The sequence below is a fragment of the Hemiscyllium ocellatum genome, chromosome 39 (assembly GCF_020745735.1).
Source record: "Hemiscyllium ocellatum isolate sHemOce1 chromosome 39, sHemOce1.pat.X.cur, whole genome shotgun sequence".
NCBI lineage: Eukaryota > Metazoa > Chordata > Chondrichthyes > Orectolobiformes > Hemiscylliidae > Hemiscyllium > Hemiscyllium ocellatum.
The window spans coordinates 39,755,872-39,776,517 of record NC_083439.1 but is presented as its reverse complement, the minus strand read 5'-3'; the positions used below and the strand labels follow the sequence as shown (position 1 = coordinate 39,776,517).

The 20,646-nt window shown below is 42.7% G+C and overlaps 1 protein-coding gene across 2 annotated transcripts in view; it reads right to left on the bottom strand.

Annotated features, from left to right (window-relative positions):
* lrrk1 (leucine-rich repeat kinase 1) overlaps nucleotides 1–20,646 on the bottom strand; it is a 242,398-nt gene that overhangs the window by 43,700 nt on the left and 178,052 nt on the right. For both annotated transcript variants that reach the window (XM_060853361.1, XM_060853362.1), the window contains 4 exons: nucleotides 20,106–20,383; nucleotides 17,999–18,193; nucleotides 5,762–5,913; nucleotides 3,280–3,397 (listed from right to left, as the gene is read on the bottom strand). In XM_060853361.1, the coding sequence (XP_060709344.1) occupies nucleotides 3,280–3,397; nucleotides 5,762–5,913; nucleotides 17,999–18,193; nucleotides 20,106–20,383 (743 nt within the window). The remainder of the gene's footprint in view (nucleotides 1–3,279; nucleotides 3,398–5,761; nucleotides 5,914–17,998; nucleotides 18,194–20,105; nucleotides 20,384–20,646) is intronic.

The following is a 20,646-nucleotide window of genomic DNA, read 5'->3' as shown; positions in this document are numbered from 1 at the left end:
ACTGCATTCTGGGGAAGGTGGGGCCTGTACAAGCAGAACGGGTTGCACCTGAACCAGAAGGGCACCAATATCCTGGGGGGTAGGTTTGCTAGCACTCTTCGGGGAGCTTTAAACTAATTTGGTAAGGGGATGGGATCCTGACTTGTAGTCCAGCAAGTAGGTTAGCTGTTTTTCAGGATGTCCAAGAATGTAGGGAGGCTGTGGAGAAGATAGCACTGACAGGGAATACTTGTGGACACAGAGATGGACTCAAGTGTCTTTACTTCAACGCAAGAAGTAGCAGAAATAAGGTGGGTGAACTTAAGGCGTGGATTGGTACTTGGGACTACGATGTTGTGGCCATCATGGAAACGTGGATAGAAGAGGGACAGGAATGGTTGTTGGAAGTTCCTGGTTACAGATGTTTCAGTAAGATTAGGGAAGGTGGTAAAAAAAGGAGGGGGTGTGGTGTTGCTAATTAGAATTGGTATGATGGCTGCAGAAAGACAGTTCGAGGGGGATCTGCCTTTGGAGGCAGTATGGGCTGAAGTCAGAAATAGGAAAGGAGCAGTCACCTTGTTGGGTGTTTACTATAGACCCCCAATAGCAGCAGAGATGTGGAGAAACATATTGGGAAACAGATTTTGGAAAGGTGCAGAAGCCACAGGGTAGTAGTCATGGGCGATTTCAACTTCCCAAATATTGATTGGAAGCTCTCTAGATCAAGTAGATTGGACGGGGCAGTATTTGTGCAGTGTGTCCAGGAAGCTTTTCTAACTCAATTTGTAGATTGTCCGACCAGAGGGGAGGCCATATTGGATTTGGTACTTGGTAACAAACTGGGACAAGTGATGGGCTTGTTTGTGGGTGAGCATTTTGGTGACGGTGACCACAATTCTGTGACTTTCACCTTGGTTATGGAGAGAGATAGGTGCGTGCAACAGGGTAGGTTTTACAATTGGGGGAAGGATAAATACGATGCTGCAAGACAGGATCTGAGGAACATAATTTGGGAGCATATGCTGTGAGGGAAGGATGTCATTGAAATGTGGAACTTTTTCAAGGAACAGATACAACGTGCCCTTGATATGTATGTACCTGTCAGGCAGGAAAAAGTTGGTCGTGTGAGGGAACCTTGGTTGACGAGGGAGGTTGAACGTCTTCTAAGGAGGAGGAAGGAGGCTTACATAAGGTTGAGGAAACCAGGTTCAGACAGAGCATTGGAGGAATACAGGATAGCCAGGAGGGAGCTGAAGAAAGGTATTAGGAGAGCTAAGAGAGCGCATGAAAAATCTTTGGCGGGTAGGATCAAGGATAACCCCAAGGCATTTTATGCATATGTGAGAAACATGAGAATGACGAGAACGAGGGTAGGTCCGATCAAGGGCAGTAGTGGGAGACTGTGTATTGAGTCGGAAGAGATAGGAGAGGTCTTGAATGAGTACTTTTCTTCAGTATTTACAAATGAGAGGGACCGTATTGTTGAAGAGGAGAATATGAAACGGACTGGTAAACTACAGGAGATACTTGTTAGGAAGGAAGATGTGTTGGGCATTTTGAAAAACTTGATGATAGACAAGTCCCCCGGCCCTGACGGGATATATCCTAGGATTATGTGGGAAGCAAGGGAGGAAATTGCAGAGCTGTTGGCAATGATCTTTTCGTCTTTACTGTCAACGGGGGTGGTACCAGGGGACTGGAGAGTGGCGAATGTTGTGCCCCTGTTCAAAAAAGGGAATAGAGATAACCCCGGGAATTACAGGCCAGTTAATCTTACTTCAGTGGTAGGCAAAGTAATCGAAAGGGATAGGATTTATGAGTATCTGGAAAGACACTGCTTGATTACGGACAGCCAGCATGGATTTGTGAGGGGTAGGTCTTGCCTTACAAGTCTTATTGAATTCTTTGAGGAGGTGACCAAGCATGTGGATGAGGGTAGAGCAGTGGATGTAGTGTACATGGATTTTAGTAAGTCATTTGATAAGGTTCCCCATGGTAGGTTTATGCGGAAAGTCAGGAGGCATGGGATAGTGGGAAATTTGGCCAGTTGGATAGACAACTGGCTAACCGGTCGAAGTCAGAGAGTGGTGATAGATGGTAAATATTCAGCCTGGAGCCCAGATACAAGTGGAGTTCCGCAGGGATCAGTTCTGGCTCCTCTGCTGTTTGTAATTTTTATTAATGACTTGGAAGAGGGAGTCGAAAGGTGGGTCAGTAAATTTTCAGACGATACGAAGATAGGTGGAGTTGTGGATAGTGAGGAGGGCTGTTGTTAGCTGCAAAGGGACTTAGATATGATGCAGAGCTGGGCTGAGGAATGGCAGATGGAATTCAACCCTGTCAAGTGTGAGGTTGTCCGTTTTGGAAGGACAAATAAGAATGCGGAATACAGGGTTAATGGTAGGGTTCTTAGTAAGGTGGAAGCGCAGAGGGATCTTGGGGGCTATGTTCATAACTCTTTGAAAGTTGCCACTCAGGTGGATAGAGCTTGTAAGGAGGCCTATGGTGTATTAGCGTTCATTAGCAGAGGGATTGAATTCAAGAGTCGTGAGGTGATGTTGCAGCTCTACAGGACCTTGGTAAGGCCACATTTGGAGTACTGTGTGTAGTTCTGGTCGCCTCACTTTCGGAAAGATGTGGAAGCTTTGGAGAGGGTGCAGAGGAGATTTACCAGGTTGTTGCCTGGAATGGAGAATAGGTCGTACGAGGATAGGTTGAGAGTGCTAGACCTTTTCTCATTGGAACGGCGAAGGATGAGGGGTGACTTGATAGAGGTTTATAAGATGATCAAGGGAATAGATAGAGTAGACAGTCAGAGACTTTTTCCCCAAGTACAACAGTGTTACAAGGGGACATAAATTTAAGGTGAAGAGTGGAAGGTATGGGGGGGGGATGTCAGGGGTAGGTTCTTTACCCAGAGAGTGGTGGGGGCATGGAATGCGCTGCCTGTGGGAGCGGCAGAGTCAGAATCATTGGTGACCTTTAAGCGGCAATTGGATAGGTACATGGATAGGTGCTTAAGCTAGGGCAAATGTTCGGCACAACATCGTGGGCCGAAGGGCTTGTTCTGTGCTGTATTGTTCTATGTTCTATGAATGGCAGATCATTTGCTCCTGCTCCTAATTCTTATGCTGTCAGATATCCAATAGCAAACTGAAATAACAAAAACATTGCAAATGGAGAAATGCAAATGTTACTATAATATCTAACTTTATGTGGTATGAGGAAGCAGGAATATTTCTGCCTGTGCCTTAGTTGTAGTATACGGCACTGACTTTGAGCCCTAGACACGTCACTCACCACTGTTGCTGTCCACAATGCACTCTGTAGCTTTAACTGACAGCTCAGCCGAATTCCAGGGCAGCTGATGTGATCCACTTCAATCAGTCCTTTGTCTATATTTACCACACTGTAATTCCTATATGTAGTGAAGAAACAAAATTTGATAAAGTTATTACTATATTGGTCCCTGGGATTGTCTGTCATAAGAGGCTGTGTCATTTAGGTCTATGTTCTTTTGTGTTTAGAAGAATCAGAAGTAATTTTATGTAGACATGCAAGATTCTGAATGGGCTTGAGAGAGTAGACATAAAGATTGTTTCTAGGTAAAAACAATGACTGCAGATGCTGGAAACCAGATTCTGGATTAGTGATGCTGGAAGAGCACAGCGGTTCAGGCAGCATCCGAGGAGCAGTAAAATCGACGTTTCGGATGCTGCCTGAACTGCTGTGCTCTTCCAGCACCACTAATCTAGAACAAAGGTTGTTTCTGCCTTTTCAGGCAATCTGGAATACAGGGAGAACAAGAAGGGGCCATTCATTTGGGATGAGATCAGGTGAAATTACTCCACTCAAAAGGTGGTAAATCAGTAGAATGCTCTATCCGAGAGGGCTGTGCTTGCTCCAAGTGAAATTTTGACCTATCAGGGAATCTAGGGACATCAGCCAACATCATTTCTCAACATTTTATTGATTTTGTCCTTTAACAACGGAAAACCCTCCCTTCTTTTCCTTTTCACATATCCTTCTGACATGTGAACATTTGTAATAAAAACAGCAATTGCTGAAGAAACTCAGCAAGTCTGGCAATCATGTGGAGAGATGTGGCAAGGTGAGTCCAATATGACTCTTCTTCAGAGAACAATCTGCAGTGTCTGTAATACTTTGCTTTTAAATATACACGAGCATTTAGCCTCCAGTCTTGATTGTTTTGAAACCACATCTAACAGTTATCAGATTATATCCATTAATTTTTGTTTGTGCCATCAGTTCCTGTATCACTGTTCCTTCTGCTGTTGGGTAAAGATCCTGGATTTCCTTCCAAACAGCATTGTAGGTGTTCGTAAATCCCAAGGATGTTAGTGTTTCAGCATCACTTCATCATCACTATCCTCAGAGCATTTAGGGTTGGGCAATAAATAGCCAGAGACACTCAGATCCCACAAACAACTTTTTAACAAATATCCACCTAGTTACAAAAGCTGTGTACATTCAAATAAATAGGCTTTAATTTTCTTTTTCTTCTAGTTCTATTTTTAGTTATACCTTTATTCTCACACAGTGTTCTTTCTTGTCTGGTTCCCTCTGCTGCAGTGTGCACCATGCTGTCAACTGATAGTCATAGAGATGTACAGCACAGAAACGGACCTAAATTACAACTCATCTGGTCCAACTCATCCATACCAACCACTTGGTCCATATCACTCTGAACCCTTCTTATACATTCAGCTTAATTCCAGGGCAGCTGACACCATTCTCTTTGATCATTCTTTCCTCTATATTCACTACACTACAAAGTTAATAAAGACATATATAACGTAAGTTTTACTCTCTGGTTACCATTACCCACTTCACTAGCGTGGATTACAGAGGAATCTCGATTATCCGAACAACACGGGTGGGGAGTATTTTGTTGGATAATCGAATGCCAGATATCACAGTTTAGCCAAGGATTGGGACCTCATGATCTTGCTGGATAATCTGAAATTTGGAAAATCGAATGCCAGATAATTGAGGTTCTACTGTATTGCCTTGTCTTACCCCGTTAACTTTCTAAGTTTCCTCACACTTGAATTTACGTTTCTACTATTTAATTTAAAGTCTTATCTAAAACCCAGCTAAGCCAATTTGGCAGGACACAGGTCCCAGCACCCCTGTCCCAACAGAACAGCTTCCTCTTTGTCCAGTGCTGAATGAATTGAAACTCATTTCTTCCACTCTCTGATCTTATTCACCTTATGCCAATTTGCTCATAGGTCAGGGAGTAATCCAGAATTTTTGTGATTCTGTTTTTTTTCAATTTAGCCCATACCTGTTCATACTCTTTCAACATACCCTCTTCCCTCATTCTAATTATGTTGGTGGGGACATGTGGATCATGATAAACGATTCTTGCCCCACCCAATCAAAGATGATCTTCAGCTCTGACCTGATATTGGGACTCGCGTTCTTGCTACAGTGGATAGCTGTAATCATGCTATTGGCTACCTCCGCTATGTTCCTTGACTGATCTTCGATCCCAAGGTAATGCTGTTAGATTGCTCATTTTACCTACAGAATCCCATCCATAAAAGCTGCAAGAAACTTGCATCTTATATCCAAGCAGCATAAACAGAGAGCACGAGGAGAAACATTGCATCTTTCCAAGACAATTCAGAATTGGGCTACAGCCATTCGGCAGCAGGAGGAGAGGAAATCCCTGTGGGTGAAAGTTGAGCCTTCTCCTATTGAAGCAGATCAGTCACTGCATCTGAAAAGTTGCACTGAGGTGGCAGAACCATACCTGTCGTTTCCTTCTTCATCCCAGAAAATGACAGTTCGCTCGAGTTCTTGAGAAGGGCAGAATGAGCTTTGCTCACCACACGGCAACGTGTACATGAAAGCAGGAAAACTGGGATCCTGCATCAGTCTGAGGGCAGCACCTGCTCCTGGTCGCTAGACAATTAACACAAGAGAAACACAGTTTAAGAGGGTTTCCTTTGCACAGGTGGTCAAAGTAAAATCATATGTTATAATTTGAAAATGCCAGTGTACAAAGTTAAAAATCACAAAACACCAGATTATAGTCCACTGGTTTATTTGGAACCACTAGTTTTTGGAGCGCTGCTCCTTCATCAGGTGTGGTGGAGTATAGCAAAAGTTTATAGGATGATGGAACTAAAATTATATATTGAAAAAGACCTGGATTGTTTGTTAAGTCTCTCATCTTTTAGAATGGGCATGTTGGTTTCAGTTCCTTCATATGTAAATCCCAGAACTTTTTCAAAGTTATATTCTCAAGTGAACTTTAACAATGGGTGTCATGTTGGCCCAGATAATGCACTGAAGGTGTGAGGTGCCCTATGTGAGGCGGTCTGTGCCCCAATGTTAAGACTGATTTACAGAAGAACCTCGATAATCCGAATGAGATGAGCAGGCACTATTTCGTTCCAATAATTGATTATTCCGTTAATTGATTCAATGCTTTTCCCCTGGGGCTTGGAGTTTTCTGTTAAGTCCGCGTGCCATTCAGGAAACTAGGCAGCAGCACACTGCGCGCGGGTCCCCGCCAAGGTCTGTTCCCACCCCACTTCCACTCCCGTGCACTGCCCATCTGCCCCTCAGTCTAACAGCACACCCTGTCTGCACCATCGCCTGACCCCCAACCCTGTCCAACACCGCCCCACCCGCCCACCTGCCCCCCAACACCATCCAACAATGCCCCCCTGCCCGACCCCCAACCCTGTCCAACACCGACCCCCTCACCCGCCCTCCCAAAACCATCCAACACCATTCCCCCGTGTGACCCCCAATCCCGTCCAACACTGACCCCCCCCGCCTATCCTCAACCCCGTACAACACAACCACCCCCGCCCGACCCCCAACTCCGTCCGACACCAGCCCCTTCGCCCGCCCCAACCCCATCCTACACTGCACCCCCTGCCCCCCAGCTTCAAGCAACACTGTCCCCTGCCCAGCTCCAACCCCAACCAACCTGCCCCCTGGCCGCCATCCAACACCAATCCTGTCCAACACCATCTTGTGTGCTCCCCTGCTGCACCTGGTGAGACTGAGTAGAGGCTACAGCAACGGATGAATGGACACCGCAAAACTATGAACAGACAGGAGTGTTCCCTCCCAGTGAGAGAACACTTCAGCGGTCCTGGACATTCGACATCCGACCTTTGGGTTACCATCCTCCAAGGAGGACTTTGGGACAGACAACAACGCAAAGTGGCTGAGCAGATGCTGATATCCAAGTTAGTTACACACGGGGATGGCTTTAACAGGTACCTTGGGTTCTTGTCACACTACAGGTGACCCCACTGCACTACACACACACACACACATCTACAGATCCACTCTCATACCCAAGCTCTCTGGATGTAGGTTTGCTGGCTGAGCTGGAAGGTTCATTTTCAGACATTTCATCACCATACTAGGCAATATCTTCGTGAGCCTCTGGGCGAAGCACTGCTGGTGTTTCCTGCTTTCTATTTATATGTTTGGGTTTCCTTGGGTTAGTGATGTCATTTCTTGTGGCGACATCATTTTCTACAGACACCATCTACCACCCCCTGAGAAAAAGAAATTACATCACCATAGGAAATGACATCACCAACCCAAGGGACTGGGGGTAGGTATCAACGAAGGAAGTGATGCTTTAAGTTGACCTTGTTGTGATCAACTGGCAGGGGGTAGGTTGAGTGAATGAAGAAAGCAAGCTGGTTACTCCCTCCTCACCCAGGATCACAACAAATTGGAAACTCTTAACCAGGTAAAGCCATCTACTTGTCCAAACCCCTCAAGAATTTTGACACTGGATCAAATCTCCTCACAGACCTCACTTTTCTATGGTGACATCCTTAGGTTCTCCAATATATCAACACAACTGAAGTCCCTCAACCCCAGAACTATTGTGAATCTTTTCTGAATCCTGTCTAATTCCTTCACACTCTTCTTAAAGAGTAATGAAACTGAGCTCCGGTTGCGACTTAACTCGCATTTAAAAAAAGCTCACTGTAACTTCTCTGTTTTCATTCTCTGAAACTATTTATAAAACCCAGAATTCTGCAAAATCTGAAGTATATTTTTAACTTGCTCTGTCAGCTTCAGTGATTTGTGGTCTCTCTGCTCTACTCTTTGGAATTTTACCTTTTCTTGTATATTTCCTTTCTTCAGGGCAGCACAGTGGTTAGCACTGCTACCTCACAGGGCCAGGGACCTGGGTTCAATTCCAGTCTTGGGCAACTGTCTGTGTGAGGTTTGCACATCCTCCCACAATCCAAAGATGTGCAGGTTAGGTGAATTGGCCATGGCATATTGCCCACAATGTTCAGGGACGTGTAGGTGCATTAGTCAGGGGTAAAAGTAGATTAATAGAGTGGGGGAATGGGTCTGGGTGGGTTACTCTTCAGAGGGTTTGTGTGGATTTGTTAGGTCAAATGGCCTGTTTCCACACTGTAGGGATTCTATAAATCATTTTTTTTCACCAAATTAAATCACTTCATATTTCTCTGCATTAAATTTTATTTGACACCCATCCACCATTTCCACCAGCCTGTGTCCTCTGTCATATCCCGGGCCTTTCTTTCAGTGCAATACTCAACTAAGGGTGAGCCATTCAGGACTGAGATGAGAAAGAAATTCTTCACTCAGAGAGTGATACTCTCTCCCACAGGAGCTTGTAGGGGCCAGTTCGTTAGATACATTCAAGAGTGAGCTGGACATGGCCCTAGGAGCGAAAGGGATCAAGGGATATGGAGAGAAAGTGGGAATGGGATACTGATCATACTGATGATTATAATGAATGGTGGTGCAGGCTCGAAGGGCTGAATGAATGACCTACTCCTGCCCCTGTTATCTATGTTTTTTGTGTTACCTCAACTGTACTTTCTTCAATCTGTGTTAGATTGCAAGCTCCTTTTAGAGGTCCATTGCATCAACTCTATTAACTTCATTAACCATCCCTATCACCACATGTGCCTTCTTTTTGTTCCAACTTGGTCCTATTCCATTTATTTGTCACCTTCTTATTCTTTACATTTTGGATTTCCTTATATATTAGCTGGCAATCTTTTTGACTCCTTTGCTGCTCTTTTTGTTTCACTTCCTCTTTGAAATTCACACATTTAGATTGCTTCTCACTTGCACAATCAACCTGACATCTGTCAGACACACCCTCCTTCTGCTTGATCTTACTGTCTACTTTTCTCGATTTGGAGATGCCGGTGTTGGACTGGAGAGCGAAAGCCAGTGTGCTTCCACTTAAATCTGTTGCACTATAACCTGGTGTTGTGTGATTTTTAACTTCTCTCGAGAACTCTTTGTTAGCTGGTCTTCGACTCATGAGAATGTACCATGACTGTACTTGAACCATCTCCTCTGCTGTTCAACTACAGTTTGCCACCAATCTTTGTTCTAACTCCCCTGAGCCAGATCTGTTCTCAGCCCTTTAAATTGATCTTTCCCCAGTTAATCCTTACTGCACATTGTGCTTTGTTCTTTTCCATAATTTAAACCATATGATGGAATGATCACAGTATGCCAAAAATCCTTGAATTGAAACCTGATCTATTTTTTCCATCTCATTCTCAAGGACCAACAGAATCTCCTTCCTCATTACAGCAGAAATATACTCAACTAGAAAATCTTGCTGAACATATTCAGAAATATTTCCCTCTCTCTGGGCTTTATACTCTTTACTAGTCTAGTCCATATTAGGATAATTGAAGTCTTTCATTAAAGTTGCTATAGCGTTTGCACTGACAATTTCTTTGCAAATTTGCTCAATATACTTTTCCCACGAGCTGATGCAAAGTTGCCTCCACAGTTTGTTTGCTCGGACCAATCGATTCTGTCCTTAAGGGAGTTTCTTGGGATTTGCTCTCTCCAAACTGATATTCTCTTTAATCATTATGCCATTCCTCTCCTGTTCTTTCTTCTCTTTCTTGAGCAACTTTAATCCAGGAATATTTAATCCCCAGTCATATGGTTTTTTCAGCTAAGTCTCTCTTATTGCCACATCATTTTCCACATGACTATTTGCACCTGCAGCTCATCAACTCATTTACCACTTCCTGCATTCACATACATCCTCAGTAAACTCAACTTAGACCTTACTGCATTCCCTCTTAGGTCCAACTCATTAACACTTTAGTATTTTGTACTCTCCTGGTTCCCATACCCCTGCCAAGTTAGCATTTGACAGATCACCCTACCAGAGCATAGGTCCCAGGTCAATTGAGGTGCAACCAGTTCTGCCTCTTGGGTCCCATCCCCTTCAGAATAGGTTTATATCTCCCAGAAGTCTAAGGCCTCGTGTCTTGCACCATCTCTGAAATTAGTCATTTAGCTAATTTTTCTCAAGTCATCAGTACGTAGCACACAGAATGATCTGGAGTTATATCATCCCGGATATCTCAGCTAACCTAACTGTGTGCAATGATCAGTTTCCCTAACTACAGAGTGCCCTCTGACTGTTGCTAGCCCAATCTTCCTCCTGCCCTCCTGGCACAGTGGGTCAGTGATAAGCACTGCTGTCTTACAACACCAGGGACCAAGGTTCGATTCTACTCTTCGGTGACTGCCTGCGGAGAAGGCACATTCTCATGTCTGCATGGGTTTCTTCCATGTGCTCTGGTTTTCTCCCACAGTCCAAATATTTTCAGGTTACGTTGGTTGGCCATGCTAAATTGCCCATAGTGTCCAGGGATGTGCATGCTATATGGATAAGACATTGGATTAGTCATTAGCAGGGTTACATGGATAGGGGTCTGGGTGAGATGCTCTTTGAAGGGTTGCTATAGATTCAATGGGTTGAATTCCTAGAGTCATACAGTCCTACAGCACGGAAACAGGCACTTCAGCCCAAACTGATCTGTGATGACCAAAATGTCCAGCCACGCTAACCCTATTACCCTGCACTTGGGCCATATCCTTATAAACCTTTCCTATTCATGTATTTGTCCAAATGCCTTTTAAATAGAACATAGAACATTACAGCGCAGTATAGACCCTTCCACCCTTGATGTTGCACCGACCTGTGGAACTAATCTGAATCCTATCTAACCTACACTATTCCATTTTCATCCATAGGTTTATCCAATGACCATTTATATGCCCTTAAAGTTTGCGAGTCCACTACCATTGCACGCAGTGCGTTCCACGCCCCTACTACTCTGAGTAAAGAAACTACCTCTGACAACTGTCCTATATCTATCACCTCTCAGTTTCTAGCTATGAACCCTCGTGCTAGCCATCACCATCTGAGGAAAAAGGCTCTCCCTGTTCACCCTACCTAACCCTCTGATTATCTTATATGTCTCAATTAAGTCACCTCTCAACCTTCTTCTCTCTAATAAATGAAGCCTCAAGCCCCTCAGCCTTTCCTCATAAGACCTTCCCTCCATACCACGCAATATCCTTGTAAATCTCCTCTGCACCCTTTCCAAAACATCCTTCCTATATTGTAATGCAGTGACCAGAACTATACTCAATACACCAAGTGTGTCACACCAAAGTTTTATACAGCTGCAGCATGATCTCGTGGCTCCAAAACTCAATCCCTTTACCAATAAAAGCTAACACACCATATACCTTCTTAACAACCCTCTTAACCTGGGTGGCAACTTTCAGGGATCAATGTACATGGACACCAAGATCTCTTGAGATTAGAGTGTTGCTGGAAAAACACATCAGGAATGAAGGGCTTTTGCCCAAAAAGTCGATTTTCCTGCTCCTCGGATGCTGCCTGACCTGATGTGCTTTTCCAGCATTCCTCTAATCTAGACTCTGATCTCCAGCATCTGCCGTCCTCACTTTCAACTAGCTGACCTTCACTGAGATCTCTCTCTGCTCGTCAACACTGCTAAGAATCTTACCATTAGCCCAGTACTCTGTATACCTGTTTCTCTTTCACCTCACACTTTTCTGCATTAAACTCCATTTACCACCTCTCAGCCTAGCTTTTTTATAAGATTAGATTACTTACAGTTTGGAAACAGGCCCTTCAGCCCAACAAGTTCACACCGACCCTCCGAAGAGCAACCCACCCAGCTGCTCTGCAGCTTATCTATGTCCCTCTGTAACATGCAACATCCTTCGGCACTATCCACAACTCCACCGACCTTAGTGTCATTTGCAAATTTACGAAGCCACCCTTCCACACCCTCATCCAGGTCAATTATAAAAATGACAAACAGCAGTGGACTCAAAACAGATCTTGCGGTACACCACCAGTAAATGAACTCCAAGATGAACATTTCCCATCAACGACCACCCTTCTTTCAGCGAGCCAATTTATGATCCAAACTGCTAAATCACCCTCAATCCCTCAACCAAATGTTGTTAATGTACCCACCTCAACCACTTCCTCTGGCAACTCATTCCATATGCGTACCACTCTCTTTGTAAAATGTTACCCCTCAGCTTCCCTTTTATTCTTTCCCTTCTTACCTTAAACAGATGCCCTATAGTCCTCGATTTCCCCATTCTGGGAATAAGATTGAGTGCATTCACCCTATCAATGCCTTTCATGATCTTATACACTTCTAGAAAATCTCCCCTCAGTCTCCTACATTGTAAAGAAAAAAGTCCTACTTTGTCTAACCTCTCCTTATAACTCAGACCCTTGAGTCCTGGCAGCATTGAGTCATGGAGATGTACAGCACAGAAATAGACGCTTTGGTCTAACTCAACCATGCTGACCAGATATCCAACCTAATCTAATTCCACTTGCCAGCACTTGGCCCATATCCCTCTAAACCCTTCCTATTCATATACCCATCCAGATGCCTTTTAAATGCTGCAATTGTACCAGCCTCTACCATTTCCTCTGGCAGCTCATTCCACACATGTATGTGAAAAAGTTGCCCTTTAAGTCCCTTTTATATCTTTCTCTTCTCACCCTAAACCTATGCCCTCTACTTCTGGACTCCCTCACCTCAGAGAAAAGACTTTGTTTATTTACCCTATCCAAGCCCCTCATAATTTTGTAAACCTCAGCCTCCGATGCTCCAGGGAACACAGCCCCAGCCTGTTCAACCTCTCCCTGTAGCTCAAATTCTCCAACCCCGGCAACATCCGTGTCAATCTTTTCTGAACCCTTTCAAGTTTCACAACATTCTTCCGATAGTTGTGAGGAATCAGAACTATTGCACACTGTATTCCAAAAGTTACCTAATGAACGTCTTGTAAAGCCACAATACTGACCAATAATGGAAAGCATATCAAATGCCTTCTTCACTATCCTATCTACCTGTGACTTTACTTTCAAGGAGCTACGAACCTGCACTCCAAGATCTCTTTGTTCAACAACACTCCCCAGGACCTTACCATTACTTTTCCAAAATGCAGCAGCTCACATTTATTAAAATAAACTCCATCTGCCACTCTTCAGTCCATTGGCGCATCTGATCAAGACCCCAAGATCCCGTTGTAACCTGAGGTAATCTTCTTTGCTGTCACTATACCACCAATTTTGGTGTCATCTGCAAACTTATTATCTATACCTCCGACGTTCACATCCAAATCATTTATATAAATGATGAAAAGTAGCAGACCCAGCACCGATCCTTGTGGTACAACACTGGTCACAGATCTCCAGTTGAAAAGCAACCCTCCACTACCACCCTCTATCTTCTACCTTCCAGCCAGTTCTGTACTCGAATGACTAGTTTGAAATTAGATTTCCTACAATACGGAAACAGGCCCTTTGTTGCAATAAGTCCACACCAACCCTCCAAAGAGTAACCCACCCAGACCCATTCCCTTACCCTGTATTTACCCCTGACTAAAGCACCTAACACCATGGGCAACTTAGCATGGCCAATTCACTGACCTGCACATCCTTGGACTGTCGGAGGAAACCGGAGTACCCTGAGTGAACACAGACACGGGGAGAATCAGCAAACTCCTCAGTTACTGAGGCTGAAATTGAAGCCTGATCTCTGGCCCTGTGAGGCAACAGAGCTAACCACTGAGCCACTGTGTCAACCCAATACAGTTCTTCCTGTATTCCATGAGATCTAATCTTGCTAACCAGTCTCCCATGGGGAACATTGTTAAACGCCTTACTGAAGTCCATAAGGATAAAGTCCACCACTCTGCCCTCATCAATCCTCTTTGTTACTTCTTCAAAATAACTCAATCAAGTTTGTGAGACATGATTTCCCATGCACAAAGTCACACTGACAATCCCTAATCAGTCCTTGCCTTTGCAAATACATGTAAATGTATTCCCTCAACAACTTACCCATCACTGACATCAGGCTCACCGGTCTATAGTTCCCTGTCTTTTCCTTATCACCTTTTTAAAGTAGTGGTACCATGTTAGACAACCTCCTGTCTTGCAGCACCTCACTTGTGACTATTGATGATACAATTATCTCAGCAAGGGACCCAGCAACCCACAGAGTTCTAGGCTACACCTGATCAAGTCCTGGGGACTTATCCACATTTATGCGTTTCAAGACATCCAATGTCGTCTCCTCTGTAATATGGACATTTTCCAAGCTATCACCATCTATTTCCCCATGTTCTACATCTTCCATGTCCTTCTCCACAGTAAATACTGATGCAAAATACTCATTTAATATCTCCCCTATCTCCCATGGTTCCACACAAAGGCCATCTTGCTGATTTTTGAGGGGCCCTATTCTCTCCCTAGTTACCCTTTGTCCTTAATGTATTTCTAAGGATTCTCCTTAATTCTATTTGCCAAAGCTATCTCATGTCCCATTTTTGCCCTCTCGATTTCCCTCTTAAGTATACTCCTACTGCCTTTACACTCTAAGGATTCACCCAATCTCTCCTGTCAACACCTGACTTATGCTTTCTTCTTTTTCTGAACCAAAACCTCAATTTCTCCAGGTATCCAGCATTCCATATACCTACCAGCCTTCCCTTTCACCCTGACAGGAATATACGGTCTCTGGATTCTCGTTATCTGTCTTCTGAAGGCTTCCCATTTTCCAGCTGTCCCTCTACCTGCGAACATCTGCCCCCAATCAGTTTTTGAAAGCTTTTTCCTAATACCGTAAAAATTAGCTGTTCTTCAATTTAGAACTTTGACTTTTAGATCCAGTCTATCCTTTTCTATTACCATTTTAAAATAATAGAATTATGGTCATTAACTCCAAAATGCTCCCCCACTGTCACCTCAGTCACCTGCCCTGCTTTATTTCCCAAGAGTAGGTCAAGTTTTAAACATCCTTGTAAATTTCTTCTGCACTCTTTCCAGTTTAATAACATCCTTCCTATCACAAGGCGACCAAAACTGAACACAATACTCCTGGTGTGGCCTCACCAACGTCTTGCACTACTGCAACATAACTTCTCAACTTCTATACTCAATGCCCTGACTGATGAAGGCCAGTATGCTAAAAACCAAGCACCTGAACGCCAAGGTCCCTCTGTTCCACTACACTCCTTAAGGCGCTACCATTCACCATGAAATTCCTACTTTGATTTGACTTCCCAAAATGCAAGACTCCGTACTTATCTATATTAAGATTAGATTAGATTACTTACAGTGTGGAAACAGGCCCTTCAGCCCAACATGTCCACATCGCCCCTCAGAAGAGCAACCCACCCAGACCCATTTCCCTCTATTTACCCCTTCACCTAACACTATGGACAATTTAGCATGGCCAATACACCTAATCTGCACATTTTTGGACTGTGGGAGGAAACCGGAACACCTGGAGGAAACCCACGCAAACATGGGGAGAATGTGCAAACTCCACACAGACAGTTGCCTGAGGTGGGAATTGAACCCGGGTCTATGGCGCTGTGAGGTAGCAGTGCCAACCACTGTGCCACCGTGCAGCTCAGTTAAATCCCATTTGCCATTTCTTGGCCCTCTTCCCCAGCTGATCAAGATCCGGCTGCAATTTCTGATAACCTTCCTCAATATCTACAATACCACCTATTTTAGTGTCATCAGCAAACTTACTAGTCATACCTTGTACATTCTCATCCAAATCACTGATATAGATAACAAACAGCAATGAGACCAGCACCGAGCCCTGAGGGACATCACTAGTCACAGTCCTCCAGTCCGACAAGCATCCTTCCTCTATTACCCTCCGCTTTCTACCATCAAGCCAATCGTGTATCCACTTTGCCAGTTCTCTCTGGTTTCCATGCTATCTTACCTTCCAGAGCTGCCTACTATGTGAATGAAAGATCAACATCCTCCAACTGACATGTGTCACAGAATGTACATTCTACAAGACTTGAGGATCTCTGCCATGGCTCTACTTATTTGGCTTAATGAAACTTCACCAAAATACACTAACAACTTATAAAAATTCTTAGCATTCAGCACCTTCCCTTGTGCTCTCAATGCTTTTAGTGTTTATTTTAACTTGATCCCTGACAGTTATGCTCGCTCTGCTCTGTTGTTCAATCCCTGACTTTATTCAAGTGCCTGTTCCTCATCTCTTGACTCTCTTGACGAGACAGTTAGATTGTTAATGAGAAAGACCCACACAATAGTGCAAAAGAGTGATAAGCAAAGCGTGACAGGATGGAACACAGCATATAAACATGATAGTGGGTCAGAGTAAGAAAAAAAAAGTAAAAAAAATTAAAGACTCTTTATCTAAATGTATGCAGCAATCATAATAAAGGGCGACAGTCTCAGGATACCAAGTGGGCCACTTAGGTCCGAGATGAGGAAATATTTCTTCGCTGAGAGGGTGATCAGCCTGTGAAATTCACTGCCACAGAAAGCTAGGGAAGCTGGGTGACTAAGAATATTCTATTTTTTTTAGATATTAAAGACATCAAAGGGTATTAAAAGAAAGTGGGAATGATCATATTGAACAGTGGAGCAGGCTTGAAGGCCAAATAGCCTATTTTTGCTCCTAGTTTATATTAAGATGGATGCATTGATTGAAATAAATGGTTGTGACATAAGTTGTCGGAGATGTGATTGGAAAGCGATCAAGGCTTGGAACTGAATATTCAAGGATACCTGATAGGAAGAGATAGGAAGCAAGAAAACAAAAGGAAAAAGAAACGTGGTAGATCTGTTTAATAAAATAAGTGATTAGTTCACAAGTGAGAAATGATCTTGGCTCAGCAGATTAAGATGTAAAATTGGTTTGGGTGGTGATAAGCAATAGCAAGGGAAGTGAAACACTGATGTAGTTTATTGGCCCCTGACAGAAACTATTAAATGAAAAAAAAACAAGAATTGTTAAGAAACGTTCTGCAATAATTGTGGGTAATTTTATTCTTCGGACAGATTGAACAAAACAAATTGGCAAAGTGAGCCATGAAGATGAGCAATTGAAATAGTTTCTTAAAGCAGTCCGCTAAGAAACCAATCATTGGACAGATTATTTTACACCAGGTAATGTGTAATAAGACAGGCTTGATTAATTATTAAATCTTGAGGATGAGAAATGTGGGCCTGAAACTAGAATCTTAAACTTGGAAAATAGGTTAAAAAGTATAGCGTTGGAAAAGCAGTGACAGACACTTTAGCAGAAATCTCAAAATATTAAGTAAAGGTATATTCCATTGAGAAAGACAGACATGAAAAATGCACCATCTGTAGCTATGTCAAGAATATTATCAAATTGAAAGAAAACGTCTACGATACTACACAGATTAGCGATAAACCAGAAGCTTGGAAAAATAACAAAGTTAATAACACAAAAGGTAGACATGAGAATGAGACTAAGCTAGCAAGAAACATACATAACATACAGTAAAAGCTTCGATTAATATACAAAAAGGAAGAGTGTAGTTAAAGTACACAGTGGTTGAAGTCACATATATTTTAAGTTTTCAGTCATTTGACTAGCAAACCTTGTACCTGAGGGAGGGAAGAAAACTGGCTGCTGCATCAGATTTAAGAGATCTGAACTTTCTGTCTGTGGAATTAGAACTGGTTTGTCCTTTGCTCCCTTGTTCATTGCTGTATTTTTTTCTCCACTCTACACAGTGCTCCAGACTATTTTCAACATGGTACAAATACAAATTGTTGATCTTTCACCTTCCTATCCCATCATCTGTGGTTCTTTACCTTTTCAGGCTTTGTATCCCAACACTCGACCATCAGATTGTGCATTCTATGGAATTGCACTTGTTCCAGAGATCCCAGGGAAGGTCGTACTCCTTTTGACAGTTTTTTAGCAATCTGCAGCTGGTGTTGTCCGAGGGCTGGTCGTTGCCCAGACAGCAATTCATACAAAACCATTCCATACGAAAACATGTCAACCTTAAAAGAAAAGGTAGGTTTATTTGGAATGCTTGCACAGCCATGCTAATTTATTCTCCATTCATTGCTTGAAATATTCAATGTTTTATCTTTTGTTAGGCTTAATGTTCTATAACATTTATTCCTTATTGTTTTAGATAGTTTTATGCAGTTTCTGTAACAGATTACTCCTGCTGTTATGCCCTTTCTCATTTATCTTTCACATTTGTTCTGGTATCAGGCAAGATAAGATTTTACAGAATGGAGGTCTGAAGATAGTGTACCTATTGAGATAGCTTTTTTGTTTAAAATATTTCAGGGGATTGGGAACATGAGTGTAAAGTGTGTAAGAATAGAAATATGTGATTAAGACATTAAATACACAAAATATATTATTTTGGTCATCTGGCTCCTGATGCAATTGAAACTTTAATGTATCTGTAATGAGATATCCATCTGGCTGATTCTTTGCATGACATAAGATACAATTAACATTTGAAACTGAATTTTAAAAAAATATTCTTATCCTTTGTTTCAAATTTCTTGAAGGCTTTGCTCCTTCTGTTCTTTGTAATCTTCACCAGCCCCATGATCCTCCCTGTTCTCTTTGAATTCTGGCCTCTTGATGATCCCCCAGTTTTACCTTCTCCACTATTGGCAGCTCAGTCTTCAGCAGCTTGGGCTCTGAACTCAGAATTCCCTGGCTAAACCCCTATGCCTTACTAGCTCTTTCCCCTTCTTTAAGACTTTCTTTAAAACCTTTCTCTTTGACCAAAGTTTTGCCATTTGCTATATTATCTGGTTTGATGTCAAAGCTTGGGGGGGGGTTGCTTGATTTGGAAGAGTTGAGAGAGTTCACGCTTATGCAGTGTAATATGCAGAGGAAATCCTGCTCATCCACTGGTAGATGTCAGACAAGTCATCAAACAACATCTTACAGAAAATTGAAGGATTGAGAGAGGTGGTAGTGAGGTAGAACTGGAGGCCATCAGCATATATAATGAGTGTATCGTAAGTGTTTTCATAAGATCTGCTGGGTGATTGTATGTACATGAAAAATAGAGGGAAACCAAGTACAGACCGTTGAGGGTCAGAGGTAACGGTGCGGGAGCAAGAAGAAAAGTCATTACAGAGATTCATTGGTCTCTGGTTCTGGTTAAATGGATGAGCACAGAATCAGGAAAATGTAGTTAGTAGGTAAGTGTTGGAGTATGGTGTGGTTAAGAAAGCTGCAGCAGATGGAGTAAGGTATGAGTGATAGCTTATCCTTTCACGGTCACACAGGACATCATTTATGACTTTGACAATAACTGCTTGTGGACTGTGGCTACAGTGGAACCTGATTTGGATATGGTAAGTGGTATGGAGGGGAGGTATTAAGCAAGGAGAATTGGTGTGAATGAAGAAAGATTCAAATATTACGTAATTGTGAAAAAAAAACAGGAACTAAACCAGATTAACGACAATTACAAGGACTGTAGCCTGATGTTGAGCAATAAAGTACACAATACTACCTGATCAGAAGTTACTCCAGACAACTTCCCATCTATAGATTCTGTCTACCAGGCCCGCTGTCAAGGCAAGGCCACCAGCATTCTCAAAGATCCATCCCACCCTGGCAATGTTTTTCTACAACCTCTACAGTCGGGGAGAAGGTACAGAAGCCTGAACACACGTACCAGCTGGTTTCGTAAATTTCTACCCTACTGTTGTTAGAATACTGAATGGACTCAGAACATTCACCTGTACCTGTGCTTTTGTTTTTTGCCGCCATCTATCTATTATTTACTTATCTGTGTTACTTAACTCCATGATCTGCCTGTATTGCTCCCAAGACAAAGCTTTTCACTGTGTCTCGGTACACATGCCAATAAATTCAATTCTACTCAATTCACAATTGCAACACTTTGAACATAGTAACTCTGCTTCTCACCTTTTCATCATAAACAATTCCAGGCATGACTTCTGGTGCCTGATATCCAGGAGTACCTTCAACACCGAGGGCTCCTTCATGGAATGACTGACGAGATATTCCATAATCAGACAGCTTCACATTTACTGTTTCTGTCAAATCCAGAGTCCAAACCAAAACATTATCCGATTTCAGGTCACAGAAGATGATATTTTTTCTGTGCAGGTATGCCAAGCCAACTGCAATTTGATAGGCTATTCTGTGAGTTAACATATGTCCCAGGGGAATAAATGAAGTGCCTGTTTGAAAGAGAATAGTTGTTCTAGGTTTTCACAATGATAATTTTAATTTACCTTAGATTACTTTTGTTTTTACAGACTGATAGAACTTAAAACAAATGTAAATCATGAAACTTTATTATTCAAAAATTCAAGTTAGGAGGTCCATAAAATATCCTATAATTCTTTTTTGAATTCTTTGTAATTCAAATTTTCCATATTTAGATTTTGTACTCCCAAATCCAAACTTTTCTCACCCTGTACCTTATTTCGGTGATTGTCTA